Here is a 21,555-nt window from a genome sequence, read left to right on the forward strand (position 1 = left end):
TTTTTAGATAATGGTGGTCTTTTGAAGAATGTAACTAAAATCCACATTTTAATTTTAATTACTATAGTACAGAAACTTGCTTCCAAAGTCTTCCTGTACTTTCTGTCCAACCCTACTGTAATCTTTCTCCTATCGCTCCCCACCCCCACCCCCGTTGAAGAAACCCCTTACAGGGACAAAATCCCTTTTCTTCCAAAGAGCTGGACAAATGAGTATCCTCACTAGAATTAGTACCTTAATAAGATATAAAATCCTTTCTTATGGCTAAAATCTTTGGAAGCATATTTTAAACATAAACATATGGTGAAATTTCATAAACATGTCTATTGTTATGGAGATTGCACAAAATAAATCAGTGTTCCCTTTTTCTAGAAGCAATGAACTTTATGAACACACTAAACTGGTCTGAGTGATTTTTTTAAATTAATGTCTTTGTTTCCATGTGTTAAATATATGTGGTAATCTGGAATGATTGCTATGAGGGTTAAGAGTATTTTTAAAATATAAAATCATCTTAGAAATATTGATTAAGAAAATGTGAAACAGAGAAGAATTGTTTTTAAAGTTATATTCCACAGGACAGCTGATTTACCCTTTTCACAAAGTTTTTGCAAATAAATTTCTGACAAACTTCAGGGTACATCAAAAACCAGTGACTGACATTTTTTATTCAGAAATTGAATGCTTTTAATTAGGTACCTTTGGCATGTTCAGTCTTCACAATCTGACATGCAGTGGAAAACATGCTCAGTTTTCTTTAGAAAGAAATTTTGGAAGAGTGGGTTTTTTTTAAAGTCATTTGTTACATTTGGATTCAGGTATTTGGCTGGAAGGAGTGGGCAGAGAGGGGGAGGGAAGAGAAGAGAAGAGAGACACAGTGGGGAGGGACTGGGGTCTGGGCCGAGAGGGACAGGGCCTTGGCAGAGCCAGAGTGGAGTATGGGTAGGACCACAGGCTACAGAGCCAGGTTCATCCACTGCCCAGGATGGCCTTTTGTGCACTTTGTGTGTAAACGTAGGGCTATATTCTCAAGTTTGTTATGGCCCCTTTATACAGATCAGGAAGTATAAGTGGCCTAGATCACACTCATGTGTAAAGGACATGCAGAAACATCCCCTACAGCCACTGACCTGCACTGAGTAAAATTTGCCTGCAGAAAAGTGACCTGAAATGTAGGGCTAGAAATTCAAAGTTTCATACTAGTTCATGGCCTGTTATTCAGAATTTCAAGTTACTTAAGGACAGTCAGTCAATCTGAGTGAAACTTTAAGGACAAAAAGCAAAACTAACATTTTTAGCTGCAAATCAAAAACTTGGGCCAAATTCACTCACTTCTATAAACTTTTCAGTGAGTAATTTTAAGACAGGTCTGGTACGTGTTGTCTGAGCTCTTCAAATTCAAAACTCCAGGGCTTAAAGGCCTACAAACCAAAATGCCTCAATTTTCCATAGCACTGACAGAGATTTTTTTATACTTCCACCCTTTCGGAGGTATCCCAAAATAGCTACCCTGTGTCTAAGGAACGTGTCCGCTATTTCAAAATAATTTTCAAAATAACGGATGCACTATTGTGGCATCCCTGTAAACCTCATTCCACTAGGAATAAGGGATGTCTCAAAATAGTGCTTTATTTTAAAATTGGCACCATGTAGACATGCCAAATTTCAAAATAGCCTATTTCTAAATAAAATCAAAATAAGATACGCAATTTGCATAGTGCAAATTGCGTATCTTATTTCGATTTTAGAGTGCAGTCTAGATGTATCCTTTGTAAACCACTGCAGACCTTTAGAAATTGCTGACTATTCAGCATGCAATTTAGATTAAATAGCATTAAACTAGGAACTCAACCAGATGAATAGCTTAATATCAAGTTTATATACTTGGTATGTGTAATGGGCAACATACTCATCTCATCTATTGAATCATAGAATGCTAGAACTGCAAGGGATCTCAAGAAGTCACAAGTCCAGTCCTCTGTCCTCACGGCAGGACCAAGGACCATCTAGAGCATCCCTGAGAGAGGTCTGTCTAACTTGCTCTTAAATATCTCCAATGGTGGAATTCCAAGGCAATTTATTCCAGTGCTTAACCTGCCTGACAGTTAGGAAGTTTTTCCTAATATCTAGCCTAAATCTCGCTTGCTGCAAATTAAGCCCACCACTTCTTGTCCTATCATCAGAGATTAAGGAAAATATTTTTTTCCCTCCTACTTGTTAACACATTTTTAGGTAAAAGCTACAGTCATATCCCCTCACAGTCTTCTCTCTTTCACACTAAACAAACCCACTTCTTTCAGTCTTCCCTCATAGGTCATGTTTCCATTTTTGTTGCTTTTCTCTGGACCTTCTCCAATTTTCCTGAAATGTGGTGATCAGAACAGAACGCAATATTCTAGTTGAGGCCTAATCAGTGCAGAGTAGAAGGGAAGAATGACTTCTCATGTCTTGCTCATAACACTCATGTTAATGCATACCAGAATTATGTTTACTTTTTTTGCAACAGTGTCACACTGACTCATATGCAGCTTGTGGTCCACTATGTGAACCCTAGACCCCTTTCTGCAGTACTCCTTCCTAGACAGTCTCTTCCTGTTTTGTATGTGTGAAACTGATTGTTCCTCCCGAAGTGGAGTAATTTACATTTCTCCTTATTGAACTTCATCCTATTTACCTCAGACCATTTCTCCAGTTTGTCCAGATCATTTTCAATTATGATCCTATCTTCCAAAGCACTTGCAACTCCTTCCATCTCGGTATTATCTGCAAACTTTATAAGCGTATTCTGCCATTATCTGAGTGTGAATCGAAACTGTTGTTGTGAACTAACTTAAATGGGGCTACCTGGGATTTAATCCAATGCAAGTTAAATCAGTTTTTGGCTCAGTAAATATATGTCTTTTATTATTCTAACAGAATAATGTTAGCAATACTGCTTAGACAGGATTATAAACCCCTGGAGAGTACGGAATATTTTATTAATTTGATATTTTATCCCTGCAGTAATGTGTTGAAAAGCTTGGGATGTGCACAACAAGTAAGCTTTATTTGGTCTGATCTTCTTTATATGCAATTAAACTGCTCAAATCTTTGTAACTTATGGATTTGAATCATTCCTTCCTCAATAAATTATTGCATTCCAAGCAAATCAAATTAAAGCCTGGTGCCTTTGAATCCAGCTGTTCAAGCTTTTGAGAATTTAGTGAGAACTTGGATGAGATTCAGAAACCAGATTTATAAAAAAAGTGTATATATGAAACAAATATGCAAAAGTGTCCTGCCATAGTATTTATTTAGTAGGAGGCCTTCTCAGCATATGATGTATTCACAACAAGAAGCGGCTAGTCGTCATTTCATTATAAAAACAATTGCTTGTGCTTCTGGGAATATTTAAGAAAATACAACAATAAGCATGTTCAAGAGTGAGGGGCCATGCAAAAAAACAGAAGAAGTTTTAAAATACATATTAGCGTGTTTACACTTTTTAAACAAAAATGGCACGTGAAGAATTGTTGCACTTTTGTTTCTGGAAGGAGCCTTTAACCCACTAGTTAGGTTTAGATTTTCCCCCTTATTAAGAGGAGTCCCTAAGTCTCACAGACAAGCACACTATACTTTTGAGAGCGATTACATTGCTTACTATGCATCTTTTATTGGACCAACTTCTGTCAGTTGAAAGTATGAGCCTTCAAGCTTCACAGAGCTCTTTTTAAGGTCTGGGGAAGAAAACCAGAATGACTGAGCTAAATTTAAGTTGGGACAGATTGGGTTTATTCACCCAATTATTCACACACAAAGGGTTTATTCACCCTATAGAAGATCACTTAAAATCAATTGGGTATTTAAGAGTTAGGAAGTGGTCTGTTACAAATTGTTATAATGAGCTATAAATCTAGTGTCTGAGTCCATGGTATTTCATGGTCAGCAGAATTATAAATTTAAGTTGCCAGATTTATCTTTTGAAAGTGTTGTGCAGGTTTCCTGTGGCGGACAAGTACTGAGAGATCAAATAGGAAGTGATTGCTTTGTTTGGGTGACATGGTGTTTTTGTCCATTTTCATTTTTCTGCATGAGGCCATTTGAGATTGTCTGGTTACATCCACATAGTTGATGTTGGTGCATCTGATGCACTGGATAATACACATTAACATGTTGTGCTAAGCATATCTAATCTTGATAGGTAGGTTGTGGGGTATTTTGATCATTGTAGTAGTGAATACATTTCTGCAGGTTTTGTATCTGCTATTCTGGAAGGGTCTGGTGCCATTTCAAAATTGTGTGTCCTGGTCTGTGGGGATTTTGCCTCTGCATATCTTCAAATGTAAGCATGGGAACTTCATTTCATGACTGCTAGATGCTAAAAGGCATGGACTCTCAGACACTGGTTTTATGGCTCATTACAATTATCTGTAACACACCCCACTGCCTTCTAAGCTATAATGGCGCATTTCATTTTGTGTGGTTTCCTACTGCAGTGCTTCTCAAAGATTGATCTGTGGACTGGTGCCTTAGAGAATGTATGAAGGCAGCAAGCTGGTCCCTGGAATAAAAAATGTTGAAATTACCTCACCTACCTTGTCTCTTTCATATTCTGAGACCAACATAACACCACCACAACTGCAAACACACAATACTTTGAAACCTAGATCATGTAGCTGGTACCATTTCCATTTAGTAAGGAAAGTACTGAGTGCAGTGGTAATACGTAGGGAAGGCTTTCCAATACTGTGATTTTTCTTTACTGTGTCAGCTATGGAGGTTAGGGGCAGGGTAATAAGTGAAATCTGGAACAATCATTTCTCTAACAGTCAATTCAGTTGAATCCCTGTGTCATCCAAAGCCAGTTAGCATTAGCATTTTGAACAGTGCTGCTTTTTTAGGCTAGTACAGTACTTCTTGCAGTGCTATTGTGTGCAAGGCTGAAGTTATGGCAAGTTTGTACCCAGGCTACCTTCTAATCTTCAAACACTCCAGTGTTGGTAAAAGGGTACTGTACTTTAGCATCTACAGAATTAATATATTGTAATATAAAGGCAAAGTTCAAAATGAGACGGTAGCACACAGCAGAGAACAGTTATTTTAAACCCAGTGGTCACACTTTTGTTTTGAAGGTATAATAAGATAGCGGTTGGAGCAGTGAAGGAAAGTACATTCCAAAGCCTAAAGCATTTACAGGTGTTGGATATTGAAGGGAACTTTGAATTTAGTGACACGTCAAAGAACAGGAATAATTCAGAAGAGGAGGAGGAGGAGGACGAAGAAGAGGAAGACTCAAGCTAACTATGAACAGATGCAAGTACATTATGTGGTAGGTAACAATCCTATGCATACTCCAATTCTGAAATCCTTACATAAATAATCTTGATTCACAAGAGTAGTGCAATTGAAGTAAGTTATATTACTCATCATAGTTAAGAATTGGAGTACTGGACTCAAAAAGCCACCCTAAAATATTATGGGACAGAGATGGCAGAGTCAAAACCGGTTGGAAAAATTCTCTAAAAAAATCATTGTGACTCTGGTGTTTATCAAGAGTACTAGACAGACCCTAGCAGCCTCTCATTAGCCACACACCAGCTGCAGCATTCGCAGCAGCAGCACTTACTTGCCTTTCCAATTTACCCCCATGATATGTTGCAGTTATGGCCTGGAGGGATGACCTCTAAGTCTCCAGATCCACTGTAACCCACATTGATACTACTGTGGTTCTTTGATCCACTTGGGTAGCTGGATATTAATGGTCAAGGATGCAAACCCAAGTTCTAGGTCTCCCTACACCTCTGACTGCCAAAAGTTGGGATTGGCCAGCAGGTGATGGGTCACTTGATTATTGCCCTGGTCTGTTCATTCCCACTGAAGCATCTGGCAGTGGTGCCTGTCAGAAGATGGGATACGGGACTAGATGGTGACCAGTATGGCCATGCTTATGTTGTTTTGTTTGCTATGCAGTGCTCTACTCTTCAAAAAAGACTTTTATAGATAGGAGGTTGTGGAGGTCAGGATGCATACTAGCCTTTTGGCACTGGAGACCCAAGGGCTGTGTTTAGACTGGCATGATTTTCCGGAAATGCTTTTAATGGAAAAGTTTTCCATTAAAAGCATTTTCGGAACAGAAAATCGACATTTTCGCGATCGGGGCTTTTTTGCGGAAAACAAATCTGAGCTGTCTACACTGGCCCTTTTGTGCAAAAGCTTTGAGCAAAAGGGACTTTTGCCTGAACGGGAGCAGCATAGTATTTCCGCAAGAAGCACTGATTTCTTACAGTAGGAAGTCAGTGCTTTTGCGGAAATTCAAGCGGCCAGTGTAGACAGCTGGCAAGTTTTTCTGGAAAAGCAGCTGATTTTCCAGAAAAACTGGCCAGTCTAGACACAGCCAAGTTGTTTTGGATTTTGTTATATGTGAAATAGATGTGATCTCCGCCCTAGTAAATGTTTTCTTCTTAAAATATGACACAGTTCAGTACTGGGGATTACTTAAGATATCAGGGTTGGAACAGGGGAGGAGCTACTAGGAAAGCTATGCCTATGCTAACCATAAAAGTACAAGAGAAATAATGGACTAATCTTCTAGGACAGGGATGGGGAACCTGTAGCCCTGGCTTGCCTGGATCTGGCCCCTGAGGCTCGGGGCTCCCCCTCCCCTAGCAATGGGGAACCTGTGCTGGTACTCCAGGCCCCCTTCCCACTGTTATCCCCTCACGGGGGTGGAGCACACAAAATGTACTTGTTTTGGGGTCAGCAGCCTCTGACTCAAAAAAGGTTCCCCACCCCTGTTCTAGGAAAACAGTTTACATTTAATAACTCAGGGTACATTTAACCTTCTAATAAGAAGTACACCCCTGCTTTGGACTGTGACATCTGACTTCTCTCAGCATGCACTAAACTTACTGTGTTTTGAATCACAAGCTCCAAAGTTATGTAACTCTGATTTTTGCCTTCCTTATATTCTGTTTTGCAGGAAAACATATGGAAATGACATATATTCCTGTATCTATATAGAGATATATTGAGAGCACTTAGCAAAATGTGCAGTGAATTACACCCAACTATTTGTTGCGGCACTGGGCAAGGCTTGATGAAGATAGCCTGTTCTAATGCCTTCATCAGGAGAGACCCTGAATGCAGTCCGAAGCTTCCAGTTCATCTTATATAAGACTCTGGATCATAAGGAATTACTCTAGAACTCACAAAAGCTGGCTTTTGTTTCTTCTGTGTCTCTTCCCCTACCATTTCCATCTCTAATAACAATATGGGACTGTTTTGAACACATGCCTTCAGATGCTGTTTTTGTCCTCCATTTTAAGTGGACCGTATATACATTGTATTTTTTCCTTTCACCCTGAACAGGTTGATAGTTGATCAAAAGGGAGGGGTACTTACAGTATCTTAATTTGTGGAGCAGTATATGAGGCATCTTGATCACCAAGCAATAATAAGAATAACCCAACTGGATTCATCCATTCCTCTGTTAGTACAATATGTATATTTGGATAAGACAAGCAAATTAAGGCTGGATCCCATAATAACTTATATCTACTACTAAAGCCTGCAGCATATGCCCATAGTAGAAAAGTTTTAAAAACAGATGAACAACTCTTGTACATATATAAAAGAAATGCATTTCTGCATTATAGTCCTTGTCAGAGTTTCTGTCCTGCTGCTTTTTATCCATGAGGTAATTGTCCAAATGTCCCTGAATAGTGACTAGGTGAGTGGGCCAAATAAAATTTAGGAGCTGCAGAATAGCACGCATTCTCAACTAGATGCATATTGTATATCATACATACATACATAAAGGTCTGATCCTGTGACCATCAAAGCCAATGATGATCATGGGTACTCAGCACTTTGTATAAGCAGACTCTAAGATGCCATTAAAACAATTGGGGAGGGGTCTTCTATCACAATTCAAGACTGGGCCCTTAAAGCTGCTTTCACTTTTAAGACCCTTCTTGTAAGATCTCAAGTTCCCCCAGTTCCTACTGAAATCATGGAACAGACAAAAAATAAGAATCAAAGCACGAGGGCTGTGAGTTTCTATTCTGTTTATAATGTTCTGCATTTGAGCTATCTAATCAGTGCAAGAAAGTTGTTGATTCAGTGAGGGTTTGTGGTTGAGCACGTGTTGTTTTGCATACTGTACTCCTAGGATTTTTTTTGAAGCTTTTGTTGGCTTGTTTCTACACCAGCTGTTTGTTCTGTGGGGGAAGGACTAGTTATACATTCTCCCTTTTGATTTCTCTTGCATATGAGTTATTCCAAGGCCTTTGCCAGTTCTCAGTGGGGACAATTCAACATGGCCATAAGTGATGGAAGAAAAAAAAAGCAAAGATTACTTCCAGAACAAAGAAAACCAAAACCCCAACGTTAAATATGATAAAGAAATATAAACATGAGCTTCAAGTATGCGGTTGGAGGGAAAAAAAAACCCTCCAATTTCTGAAATAATTTCCACTTAGAGCTGTATATGAATCACTCATCTTTGCAGCTTACTCAAACTGTCACCCCACAAAACAAATAAACTGATAGTCTTTCTGAAGTAACATATAGACATCAGAGATCCCATGAAACCAGAGACGGTACCATGTGAAGGTGTAAGCAGAGCAACAAGAGAAAGCATGATCTGGAACATCTGTCCTAGCAGCATGACTGAGCCTGTATTTCAACACACACTAAGCATGCATGGCTGTATAAAGGCCTCCGTTTAATTTTTTTCTTAAAACCCATTTTCCATATTATGAAGACAATACACATGCCCGAAAAAAAAGAAAAATAAGATTTTTCTGAACTTGGACAGAATTCTGCATTGACACAACTGCACATATGCTTTTAATGGGATTGGATTCATACAAAAAAGATGCAAATAAAATTACACAGCATAAGGCCAGCTTCATGGTATCACAAATGTGTAATTGTTTGTAGTATGACCAGCACATCAACCATTATAGAAAATTCTTTTAGGAGATACTGTATAAATACCAAAAAAATCAAGTGCTGTAGTTAAGAATCTTTAAAAAATTAAAGCAGTGTTAAAATAAGTATTGTTTAAAGTGAGATTCTGGAAAGTGCTTAAGGGAGTCAGGTGCTTTTAAAAATCCCTCCCTAAAATGTTTCTTGTATTTCATAACAGTGTGCTAGCCTTGACAGGTTTTGAACCCCTCTAGGCCCAATTGTCTATTACAGTACAGTTGTGGAATGAAACTCCAATATTACAGCCCCACCAACTAAAAGAAATGACTTTACTTTTAGGTTTCCTATTCTATTACCAATCCCCATTCTGCTCCCTAGTTGATGCCATGGGAGTAGCAAGTGAAAGTTAGCATCTGAGCTTGCTCTAACTTAGGTGAAATGAGTTACTGGACTTTGGTCCAGTGTTTATATTGCAGTCAGCCCTATATAGAAATCTCTCTAACTACCTATTGAAGTTCTTACAGTGGCATCCAGTCAGTGTAAATACCTGAAAGGCAAAAGATTGAATGGACATTGAAACAACTGGAATTACCCCTCCATTTCAGAGCAAGGGAAGTCTGCACTGTTACCACTTTTTGTGGATTTTTAAGAACATTCTCATAGATATTAGCCAAAAACCTCTAATCTACCTAATTATCCCATTGGTAAATCCTCACCAGCAAGATTCAGGCTGTATCACTGGTCTTCAAACTGAAACCTGAGGGATTCTGATTCTTCCTGAAGCTGAAAATATTTAAGAGGAACAAGGATAGTGGTTTATTGCAAGATTTAAAACAAACAAGTATGTGTCTCTTTCACATATCACCCTTCACATATAATAGGTTGAGAAGGAAATGTCCTGTTGGGCCAGCCAGCCCTAATCCAAGTAGGGCAGTATTGATCCTTACAGTATATTTTTCTATAGTTTTTGTCTAGTCTGTTTTTTTAAAATGCAGAAGTATTTCTAGGTTACAACTGCAGTTGGGATTCATTGTGCTACCTACTCCACAAGTTTCTAGGGCTAGATCCACAAAGGGGCCTTAGACATTGCAGTGCCTAAACTAGGCAATGAGAAATGCTGAGGAGAGGGGTGGGGCCCAAGACCTGCACAACAAAAGAAGTTACATATATAATGGGAGGCACCATCCTCTGCTTGGGATCCACTGCTACAAACCCTCTCTCGGAATTAGGTGCCTATGTCACAGGGGTTCCCAAACTTTTTGACACACGGACCAGTAAATCCATTCACAAACTTTTGGAGGACCGGTAACATTCATTTGAATATTTGCATATTCTTTAATCAAATGATGAATATTCAAATAAATTGTTTCTGGTCCTCTCAAAAGCCCCCAGTGCCAGCTTTAGCAAAGATTTTGATATGGTCACCCACAATATTTCTTGCCAGCAAGTTAAGGAATATGGATTGGATAAATGGAGTGTAAGACAGACAGAAAGCTGGTTAGACCAGGGTTTCCCAAACATTTTACTTTAGCTGGAACCCTTTTTTTTTTCCGTACTGTTTTTTGCAGCCCAAAAATATAAACACATAAAAAACAAACTGAGAAAATACCAGACATATAACATGTCTGGTATTTTCTCATTAGGTAAGTTGTATTATTACTAGATGTATCAGTTTGTAGTTTCGAACTGCCTGGCTGGTAAATGTGCTCAGGCTCCATGAGTGTGTCTACCAGCCAGACAGTTCGCAACTACTCGAGGGGTGTGTGTGTGGGGGGGGACAATAGAATCCCCGGGCCGGACTAACTCGTGCTTTGTGCTTTGCGGGAGGGAGAAAGTTTTATATAAAATACTTATTCATCGGAGTAGGACTTGAATTTGAGTCTCCAACATCCCACATGGGTTCCTCAACAACTGGCCTATAAAGTCCTCCTCATGCTCTTGCTTGCTGGCCTCAGGAATATTTAAGTTTTTTATACAAAGTAGAACAGTTTCTACAGAGGATGTTGAGTGAGGTCCTACTACACCTGTACCTGAAGCTGAAATAGGTAGGGGATCAGCTAGTTTGACGATCAAGCTGGCATAAGCTAGACACCAGGGCTACGTCTACACTGTAGCCTTCCTCCAGAAAAACTTATGCAAATAAAGCGCAGAGTGGAATATCGCTGTGCTTCATTTGCATAATTAATTAGCCATTATTGCGCAAGAGGCTTTTGTGCAAAAAGGAGCTGTGTAGATGGCTCCTTTTTGCGCAAATCTCCCCTCTTGCGCAAGAGCTGGTCTTCCAGAAAAAATAAGGAAGAACGGCTCTTGCACAACAGGGGTTTTTTGTGCAAAAAGGAGCCGTGCTATGTCTAAAATGTCCACATCCTAAATAATTTTAAAACATATGCTAAGGTTCTCAAATGGCTTTATATAATACATGACTTTTTTTCCACGGAAATAACAATCTATTTGTACTGTGAGACTGAGGCAATATTAAAGATGACAAGTATCAGAGGGGTAGCCGTGTTAGTCTGAATCTGCAAGAACAATGAGAAGTCCTGTGGCACCTTATAGACTAATAGATTTATTGGAGCATGCATCTGACGAAATGGGTCTTTGCCCACGAAAACTTATGCTCCAATAAGTCTGTTAATATTAAGGATGTTGCTTTGGATCAGTAAATGAGTGAATTTGAGGTTGTCTTGACCACAAGTGAAAGCACTAATATGAGTCTCCTGCTTGAGTTACTTGGAGTGTGGTAGCATATTATACTGTCAACCTGGCAACCTTCGTTTTAAAAACCTGTGGGTAGGTCTTCCTATTTGCACCCAACTCAGACCCATGTATTGATCACCTGAGTAAAGATATACCCTGAAGGAGGGATATAAAAATCTGTTTAAATAGTTAATGTTAAGTTTAATTGGCTAATTGATTAAATGGGGATGTGGGGGGCATGGTCATTCCAGGCTGCTATGGCCTGCCCCACTCCCTGCTTCAGCTTAGCTGGAGCAGCCCACATGTCTTGGTCAGGAGCTACTCCAGCTCTATGTGCTGGGAGTCGGCAGGCTTGCATGGGGAGGGGGATGTAGAAGCAGCAGGGCAGGCTTGCATGGGGAGGGGGAGATAGAAGCAGCTGGGCAGGCTTGCATGGGGAGGGGGAGATAGAAGCAGCTGGGCAGGCTTGCATGGGGAGGGGGAGGTAGAAGCAGCTGGGCAGGCTTGCATGGGGGGGAGGGCGGAAGCAGCAGTGAGGAGAGGGTGTATGTGAAATGGGAGGTCCCAGCCTGCACGGGCTCACATGGGCTGGGAGTAGGCAGGCTCGTGCAGGCTGGGAGCCAGCAGCCCTACTCCTCCCCCCCAGTGGCACAACCACAGTACTGGATCTTGAGTATAACAGGGCTCGTAAAAGAGCCAAGTAAATTCATGGAGCATAGGTCCATCAGTGGCTATCAGCCAGGATGGGCAGGAATGGTGTCCCCAGCCTCGGTTTGTTACAAGCTGGGAATGGGTGATGGGATGGATCGCTTGATGGTTACCTGCTCTGTTCATTCCCTCTGGGGCACCTGTCATTGGCCACTCTTGGAAGAGAGGATAATGGGCTAGATGGACCTTTGATCTGACCCAGTATGGCCCATTCTTATGTTTTGATGTGATGTTCTTATCCAATCCCCTGCTACAAGTTTTGGGATAGTTAGGATTTGGCTGTTCGCTTTTCCTATAGGCCCTTTCTCCACTAATAAGATCGTGTGCTTCATTCAGTTTATTAGCTACGTCATGAGTAATTTCATGTAGATACAGGAATTCCTTTATAAAAAGCTGAGTGTGAGGCAAGGTCCATTTTAATAAAATGCAAACTGCATATCTCTGCAAGTTGAATTTAACTGTGTTTTTAAGAAATAAAGCTACCAAAGATTAAAAACACTCAACATGTTTAAATGGAACAGAAGATTGGTAGATCAAGATTCAAAATGTGTAGTTTGGCTTGGTTCTGTCTAATTCCCACATGTTTTTAATAGCTTAGTATTACAAACCAATAAAACTGCTAGAACCAGTGAAATCATAATGAAACATTTCAGTGTACATTTTGTTTTGTTTTTGCTTTCTCTTCTAATGCTTACAGTGCTTGCGGTAGATGCAATGTGAGAGATCAGGGAACATAAAACATTTCAATTCTGCTTCCCTGGCTTTTTCCATCTTATTAAAGTATACTTCTCTGGGGAAAAAATGCTAAAGATGTAATGTACTTAATGGGAAAGTACAAGGCCAATGCTTAGTTAAACTAAGTTTTATGTGATGGGTCAAATTCTGGCCCCCTTTCATGGTATGTGTGTGTGGGCAAGCCCACAAACATTTATTCCCTATCTGAAAAGTCCCCTAATGTGGTGGAAGGGGGCTGGTTTTAAAACAGACAATGGCTGCAGTACTCAATACCTTGAGGAAGATGAAACACAGTATCCTTAAAGAGGCAATAAGACTAACGGATTTATTTGGGCATTAGATTTTCTGGGTAAAAACTACTTTGTCAAATGCATGCAATGGAAATCAGAGGTAGCATATCAAAAGAAGGAATCTGCTTATCAAATGGAAGCAACAGCAAATCGTGGGGCTCCCTGCGGTGTTTCAAAGCGGCAGCACCGCATGGAGCCAGGGTCAGTGAGGGAGTCCCCAGCTGACTCTGGCTCCACGCAGTACTGCCTCGGAAACTTTCCCTCCTCTCTCCTTCCCCGTGCTGCCTCTTTCTGATAAATGCAGCAAGGGGAAGGAGGGAGAGAACAACTAGTTGACGAGTGTATCGACTATCCAATAAGCTTTTGCTTATCCTATAGTCGACTAGTCTTTCACATCCCTAGCATGAATGGCCCTTCTTTTTCTCAGTGGGCTGCAAGACTGAAAGTGATGTGCAGCCTGCGACCTATTGGAGGCCTGCACTTACCTACTCCTTTCCCTTCCTCCCAGCACTTTGGAGGAATTTGCTGATTTGCACTCCATCCCTGCACTTCCCCCTCCCTCCAAGAGCCTGAACAGCTGCAGGAGCCCCAGTGCACAAGAGGCGTGGTGAAAGCAGGTAGAGAGGACCATGGGCTACAAATGGAACCCTAATTGGGGCCCACAGGCTGCAAGTTGAACGCCACTAGGCTAAGGTGAAGTCTCTGCTTAGTTTTTCGCTGTGAACTCTTTCCTGGGTTTAGGAGCCTAAGGCAAATCAGTCCATCACTTAACTCAGTATGTACAGTCCTAATGGAGACAAGACTCTGTATTTTTTACCTTGCTGTAGCTAGTGGAGGTCAACCCCAAAGGTTAACCTTGACTTGGGGTTAACAGCAAGGTTAAAATTAACTATGCCTCATTTCCATTAAGATTTTAACTCAAGATTGCTTTGTGGATGTAAAACATGCCCCAGGAATTCTCTGCAGGATCAAAGGCAGCCTAGCCTTTCCAGCTTCCAAGGTCACTCACTCTGCTTTGCACATCAACCACTTTCTGTGAGCATTATCTTCTTTTTATAGCAAGGATATAAAAGAGATAGGTCAGTTCATGGTTATGTGTCTGGCTAAAAGACTAAACTTCCTGCATATCCCAAGAGTGTTGCAAAGCAATCCTGCAGTTGTTAAGAAGGCAGCGCTAATGTTAACATCGCTGTTGGAAATAAGGTTAACAGAGAAAGTCCTGCAACACAGTGTACTATGAATTTAGTTTACTTTGTAAATGCATCTTAATTGCTGATGTTGTGTACAAGGAAATCTTACTGGATTTAAAGTTTCATCGGATGTTAGGAGTTTTTTTTTTTTCTTAAGGTAGGCCAGATTTTGACGTCACTGAAGTTGCTTCATTTACAGAAGCTAAGAATGTGGCCACTGTATGTAGTTCCATAAATTATATTTCACGCAGTCTTACTTGAGGGGGAAAAAAAGGCTGCCCAACATATCCATTAGCCATAGCCTCCAGCCCAGAAAAGTTGTACTGGGCACAGGTGAGTTTGTCACCTTTGCAACTCCCAAATTCTGGGGCTAGTTCTGCACTGGCCTTTTCCCCAGGGTAGATTAAAGCCTCTTCAGGGTTTCTTTTTCTATGCTGGCTGGTGGTAACCCTCAAGGGCTGCTTTAGGAGCCAGAGATGAGTGGGATACAGATGTGCCATTGCCAGACACCTTTTTCCCCAACCATGTCTCCTGCACATAAACTGGGGCAGCTGTGTGCTTGAGGATCCCAGCAGGGTCATCCCTCAGCTGGATCCAGCCCCCAGGTTGTATTTTGTCCAGTCCTGGAGTAGTCTAGAGCATTAACCGATAAGCTTTTGCTTATTAGTTAATTGGTTAATCGACCACTCTCTTACATCCCTACCGCAGGTCTGGCAACCCCCCATAGTACTGGGGAATTCCTTGAAGGAATGTTTAAGGTGCCTTTAAGGCTGCTTTGTGCCACAGGAGTGATGCAGATAAAACAACATGAAGCTGAGGACATGGGCCAATGTGTCCCTGATAATAAATTGCAGGACGTAACTCCGCTTTCTTAATTGATTTAATTTCCTATGCCATTTTCTGCAATTAATCTCTCTCTCTCTCTTGCTCTCTCCTTGGATCTGTTTTAAAAACTTAATTTTCCAGTGGAATGAGGCAACTTCAAATACTTTAAAGTTTCTTCCCATATGTAATAGAATATATTCCATGTAGACTGTTGTAATTAGTGGATGGACTGAATATATATAATATTTTGAGCATATAGAGTCACTTGTTTGTTCTCACTTGGAGCATACATGAGAGCCATATTAACCGATAAAAATGTATATTTTAATCTTATCTAATCAGCAGCTTCTCTATTATAGCTAGTCAGAAAAACATTCCCGAAAACACGGATAGATCCATATCTACAAATGTGATATGGAAATCCTTATGAGCCTCATTGCACCTCTGTTCCTATCCACTGATAACAAACATTGCAAAACATGGGATATTAATATTGATGCGCATTGTTGGTATCTCTTAAAAACCTCTGTTTGCCACTCCACCATTATAAGATGGTACCTTATATGCTAAGTACAGGAAGGTATTATGGTTGCTATTGTGGGAACACCTCCAAGGATATATCTGTTCTCCATAGTAAACCATCCCAGTCCCTCAACTTCCCTTCTCCCCTCACTATCAACACGCAAAGCTTTCTGCTGCACTAGGAACGTCTCAGGTGGTGGGTCTGCAGCATAGCTCGGGGGTATGACCAAAGCCCATATCCTTCTGTGGCGTGGGTCCAAGCCCTTTCATTTTGCAGCCTGGATGCAGCTGAAACTCAGGTTTGGAGGTTCATGTTTGAGAATAGCATTGGCAGACTCTCCAGTCTCCTTGGCCTGTGTCCTGTCCCTTCTATCCCCAAACTTCCCCCCTCAATTCCCAGAAACTGAAAGCAGCTTCCTGATTCAAATACAAATGCTTGGCATTTAACCATTCGTATCCAAGTGGACTGCTCAACTGTAAACACAATTAACCACAGTGCATGTTAACAATAGGGATGTAAGCGACTAGTCGACTAGTCACTTTCCCTCTCCTTACTGCCTCTATCAGAAAGAGGCAGCAAGGTGGGGGGAAAAGAGACGTAGGTGCTGAGGGGAGCTGGCTTAAAAGCTCGGTCCCCCAAACTCTAGCTCTGTGGGAGGAGGCAGGGGCGCAGCGGCAGCATCCCCACTGGGGCTTTTGTACATTTCAAAGCAGAAGTGTCGCATGAAGCCTGGGGCCAGTGGGGGACTCTGAGTTCTCCGTTGGTCCCAGGCTCCATGTGATGTTTCATGGGGTTCTTGTATATTTCAAAGGTTGAACGCCGCATGGCACTTCTGCCTTTGAAATATGGCAACAGCTGGGTGGACTCTTGTTATATTTCAAAGTGAAAGCGCTCTTATCAGCGAATTGAATAGTCGATGTTAAAGCCATCAACTATTCGATTAGTTGATTAATCTAATTTTAACATCCTTAGTTAACGATGTCCAACATTAAGAAGACCTACATCAACCATGATGCTTGCTGGTCAGAAGACAGTCATATTCTGTTACAACTGTGGTGTGAGGTGAGAAAGGACAATGACTTTGGAAAGACTGCACAAAAGTATCTCAGAGATGCTGGTGTCATTAGGGATCTTCTGGGATGCTAACAGTCAGTGAATGTCAAGAGTGGACAAGTACCTTCAGACCACCTACCACCAAACCCAGGATGATAACTGCACCTCCGGGAACTCCCTTCCTATGTTTCTCTTCTACAAGGAAGTCTTTTGGGTCCTGGGAACTGTGCCAAGTACAGAGCACACAATACAGATGACAAACTCCTAAGTGGAGAAAGAAGTTTCATCACTGCAACTCACAGCTTATGGATTAACAGTTTTTATAAAACTCCTAACAAAATAAATAAAGCTTCAGAGGGGTAGCCGAGTTAGTCCATAACAGGAAAAACTTAAAAAACAACAAATAGTCTAGTAGCACTTTAAAGACTAACAAAACATGTAGATGTATCATGAGCTTTCGTGGGCACAGACCACTTCTTCAGATGACTGGAATGTTGGATGTCCAGAACCAAAAATAAATAAGGGAAGGAGGAGGGCAGGGGAAGAAGGAAAAAATTATATGCGGGAGATGAAAAAATAAAAAAATCTTCTTATGCAGAAGTCTACTATTGTATGTTTAAGTACATGGACCATTTTTATCAACTTCTTAAACTGACCCTGGGATAATGCGTGCACAGATCATCCTTGATTTCCCTTGGCTGTGTTTAGACTGGCAAGTTTTTCCGCAAAAGCAGCTGCTTTTGCGGAAAAACTTGCCAGATATCTACACTGGCCGCTTGAATTTCCACAAGAGCACTGACTTCCTACTGTCTGAAATCAGTGCTTCTTGCAGAAATGCTATGCTGCTCCCGTTCGGGCAAAAGCTTTTGCGCAAAAGGGCCAGTGTAGACAGCACAGATTTGTTTTGCGCAAAAAAGCCCCAATCGCAAAAATGGCGATTGGGGCTTTTTTGCACAAAAGTGCGTCTAGATTGGCACGGATGCATTTCCGCAAAAAGTGATTTTGTGGAAAAGCGTCCATGCCAATCTAGATGCTCTTTTCCGCAAATGCTTTTAACAGAAAAACTTTTCCGTTAAAAGCATTTGCAGAAAATCATGCCAGTCTAGACATCCTAGTCCAAGAGCCATCCTTACATGACAAGGCGAGAGACTACATCTACATATTATGGTGAACAGTGTCCTGTAGATACCTAGATGATTGATAAGGAAAGAAGACTCAGGCTGCCAGTGGGGTTTGCAGTCCTTTGTAGCTCTTACTATTTGACTAAGTATCTGTCGACGTGGTGTGTCAGTGGATACTAGCTGGGGTTGTAAAGTCTACTCTGCGTGGAACCTGCTGGTGTGCACTAAAAGTCCCCTAGTGCACTTAATTTGAAGTTTGAAATGGCAACATTCACAAGGGCCAATTAGTACAAACCAGCTGGACTGGAGTATAAATTCTAGTGCATACTAGGGTGTCTCATGCACTAATACACTGTGTAGATTAGCCAAAAACGAACATGAAGCTTTGCTGATTGGGACACTGATGGCATTTTTAGCTGGCTGTCCAGTGCACTTTGGAATCAAGGTGTGTGGGCAGATTTATCCAAGAAGTAAGTACCATATGACTGAACTATTCAGTACAAACACAGATTGCCCCTTTGGCAGGCATTTTCACATGTACAAACGAGGGGTAAAAAGCTTCCAGTTCAGAACAATAAGATTTTACAGCCACTTGCACAGATATAAATTAGGGATGTGAAGGGCTAGTTGACTAGTCTCTTATTCCTCCCCCCCCCCCTTGCTGCCTCTATCAGAAAGAGGCAGCAAGGAGGAGAGAAGGAGGAGGTACTTCAAAGAAGCGCCGCTTGGAGCCTGGAGCCAGACTCTGGGTTCAACATGGTGCCGCTTTGAAATGCCACATGCTGCCCGGGACCAGCTGGAGACTCCCCCTACTGGCCCCTGGCTCTGTGCTGCGCTACTGCTTTGAAACCCCACGGGGAGCCTGGCGCTTTTGCCTTTGAAGTATAGCAACAGCCCTATTAACTAATCAAATAGTAGATGCAAAATGCATCAACTATTTGATTGCTCAATGAGTCGATATTTAAAACCCCTAATATAAATGACTACACACGAAGCAAGATGGTAGTTTGGTGAACCATTCCTCAATTTTGATCCTGATTTTTGCATATGTATTCATTATGCATAAGCATTCTCTGATGAGTTTGGGTGATTCAGTTCTATTTTAGGACTTGTCCAGGAACTGTTTGCTTTTACAACTAATATTTGCAACTACTCTCTAATTATTTGTGGAGTTCTGTGCCTCCATCGATTATTGGAGGGCCCCATTCTCTTGCTTGCCCACTCTCTCCATGTGCATGCTCTAGAATGGCAAGTGCTATAGAAACTGCCCTCTCTGAAAAAACTACTTACATTCAGTTGGAATCTTCCCATGGAAGACACCTTAATGTTCAGCATTATTTTACAGCACCAGCTATGGATTTTCAGGAACTGATATGGTAGGCATAACAATTAAAAAAAACCCAGGTATTTGACAGGAAATATTATAGTTTGAGATCTTTGTACCTACCTGGTTTTATATGCTTCCACCAATCCTTAGCCCCTCGCTTTGAATAGAGAAATAATAATACATTCATTCTAGCAGTGCACAGATAGCCTATTTTCACAATGTCAGGTTTATTTAAAAATGTTCTTCATTGCAAACACTGTTAACACACCCAGCAGATTTTATTATAACTGACGATTCAGTAGATGGCTGAAAAAAGAGACAACAGTATAGTCCAACTCATAATATAATGAAAAATAAAAAGCCAGTTTCCACAGCAAACTCCCTACAAAAACCCAAATATTACTCATCTGCATTGGATTCCAGTCTGCGTTTAGTCTGCCCTTGGAATGAAGCATATTCATCAAGAACATTGAGCACTGAGTTTACACACATATACACATTAGAACAGTCTATAAACAAAAGGAGAGAACAGTGAACACTCTTTAGCACCAGTGGGCTTGCAAGGTTCTGCCACTGCAGGTATATTGTACTAATTCTACAACAGAGAGAGATTTAAAAAAAACTCTGTGTGAATCTGGCACTTAAAAGGCAAATTTTCCTGTGGAGGAATCTAGACATCTTTGTACAATACATTGCAGTTTGATGTCTGTCTTTGTAGTGTGTATAATAGAATATGTCTTTCCTGAAAAGATAAATATTTTGTTTTGCTTTCAGTTTGTAGCATTATTAATTATAAAAATTGCCTCTTTAAATCAGTGCAAATTTCTTAGTGCTATTCTAAAACTAAACAAAGAGTTTACACTTAAAGAGGAGAAATGAAGACAAAATTAGTACACTTTCAGTATGCTTTGTGAATCAGTTTCTGGTCGCAATACACCTATATAAATATCAAGTTTGTAATCAGTAAGATGCGAAAAAAGGCTTTTGTCAGAAATAGAAGGGGTTAAAATGAGAAAAGCAACAAAAGAGTGTTGGATACTATACAGTAACCAAATCAGTTTGCCCAGAGAGAACCAAAGTTGTCCATTGGTTAATTTCTGAGTATTAAAATCATCCCCCCAACACAGTCCTCTATCTCTTTCAAGTCTTGTGTCTTTTCTGATCACAGCTGGTCTCCTAGCTCCAGTACAAGCATGCTGACCATAATGCCACATTTTTTTTCTATTCGAGACAGAGTCCTCCTTCCAGCTGTGAGGTAGTGATTGGGTACCAAGCCACTAGGTATCTGATAAGATACCATCATAGGTAGCAATTACACATTTGTTTCCAGTTCATTGATTTCAATAGTGCAGTGGTCTTTACTGATTGATTTCTTTGTGTGGTTCTCGGCTGTGTTTAGTTCTTGCTCCACTTGTATAGGTATATGGTGCTGAAACTCTTTCACTGTTTCTGGGCCATGAGACTCACTCATGTTCTTCACACAGCCATTTCTCTGGTAGGCCATAATTTGATGAATGCTGATGGGTTTAGTTTCACAGATCAATGGTACCTGTGTGGGAAACAGCAAGATGCTGCATGTTATCACAGTGAAATACAGGTAATGGATCCCACCCTAATGATCCAGAGAGGCACCTTGTGGGATTGGCAAAAAGTGCCCATGCAGGCTGGACACCTAATTCTCAGTGAAAGTCAATGGGAGTTAGGTGCCTAACTTGTATAGGTACTTTCCCCCAATCCCTCTTGTTGCCTACCTTCACTTTTAGGAGCTTCAGGAGGTAGCCGAGTTAGTCTATAAAGTGCTACCAGACCATTTGTTGTTGTTTTTCTATAACAGACTAACGAAACATGTTAGATGGTATCATGACCTTTCATGGGCACAGCCCACTTCTGGATATCTGAAGAAGTGGGCTGTGCCCACGAAAGCTCATGATACCATCTATATGTTTCGTTAGTCTATAAAGTACTACCAGACCATTTGTTGTTTTTTTCGCCTTTAGGCACTTCTGTAAATCTGGCCCTTAGTCATCAGCAGAACTGTCTGATCACTGGAAGTTCAACCATTCTTCCAGGCAGTGTTTGTCCCCTTGTTTAGAAATGGGATCAATAAGTGTCTATTTATATTCATCCTAGGACTGATTTTTAAAGGTATTTAGGCACCTAAAGATGCCTAGTGGGA

At 40.9% G+C, this 21,555-nt stretch overlaps 2 protein-coding genes across 4 annotated transcripts in view; one reads left to right on the plus strand and one right to left on the minus strand.

Annotated features, from left to right (window-relative positions):
• PODN (podocan) overlaps window positions 1–10,966 on the plus strand; it is a 46,515-nt gene extending 35,549 nt beyond the window's left edge. For both annotated transcript variants that reach the window (XM_025186297.3, XM_075935989.2), the window contains exons 10-11: window positions 5,112–5,308; window positions 6,959–10,966. In XM_025186297.3, coding sequence (XP_025042082.1) covers window positions 5,112–5,280 — 169 coding nt within the window. In that variant the 3' untranslated portion in view covers window positions 5,281–5,308; window positions 6,959–10,966. The remainder of the gene's footprint in view (window positions 1–5,111; window positions 5,309–6,958) is intronic.
• Window positions 10,967–19,541: 8,575 nt separating this feature from the next.
• The window catches only part of SLC1A7 (solute carrier family 1 member 7), a 105,317-nt gene continuing 103,303 nt past the window's right edge, over window positions 19,542–21,555 (minus strand). For both annotated transcript variants that reach the window (XM_006126383.5, XM_089780424.1), the window contains one exon: window positions 19,542–20,928. In XM_006126383.5, coding sequence (XP_006126445.1) covers window positions 20,692–20,928 — 237 coding nt within the window. In that variant the 3' untranslated portion in view covers window positions 19,542–20,691. The remainder of the gene's footprint in view (window positions 20,929–21,555) is intronic.

This window comes from Pelodiscus sinensis, chromosome 9, assembly GCF_052426305.1.
Source record: "Pelodiscus sinensis isolate ZL-2025 chromosome 9, ASM5242630v1, whole genome shotgun sequence".
Taxonomy (NCBI): Eukaryota; Metazoa; Chordata; order Testudines; family Trionychidae; genus Pelodiscus; species Pelodiscus sinensis.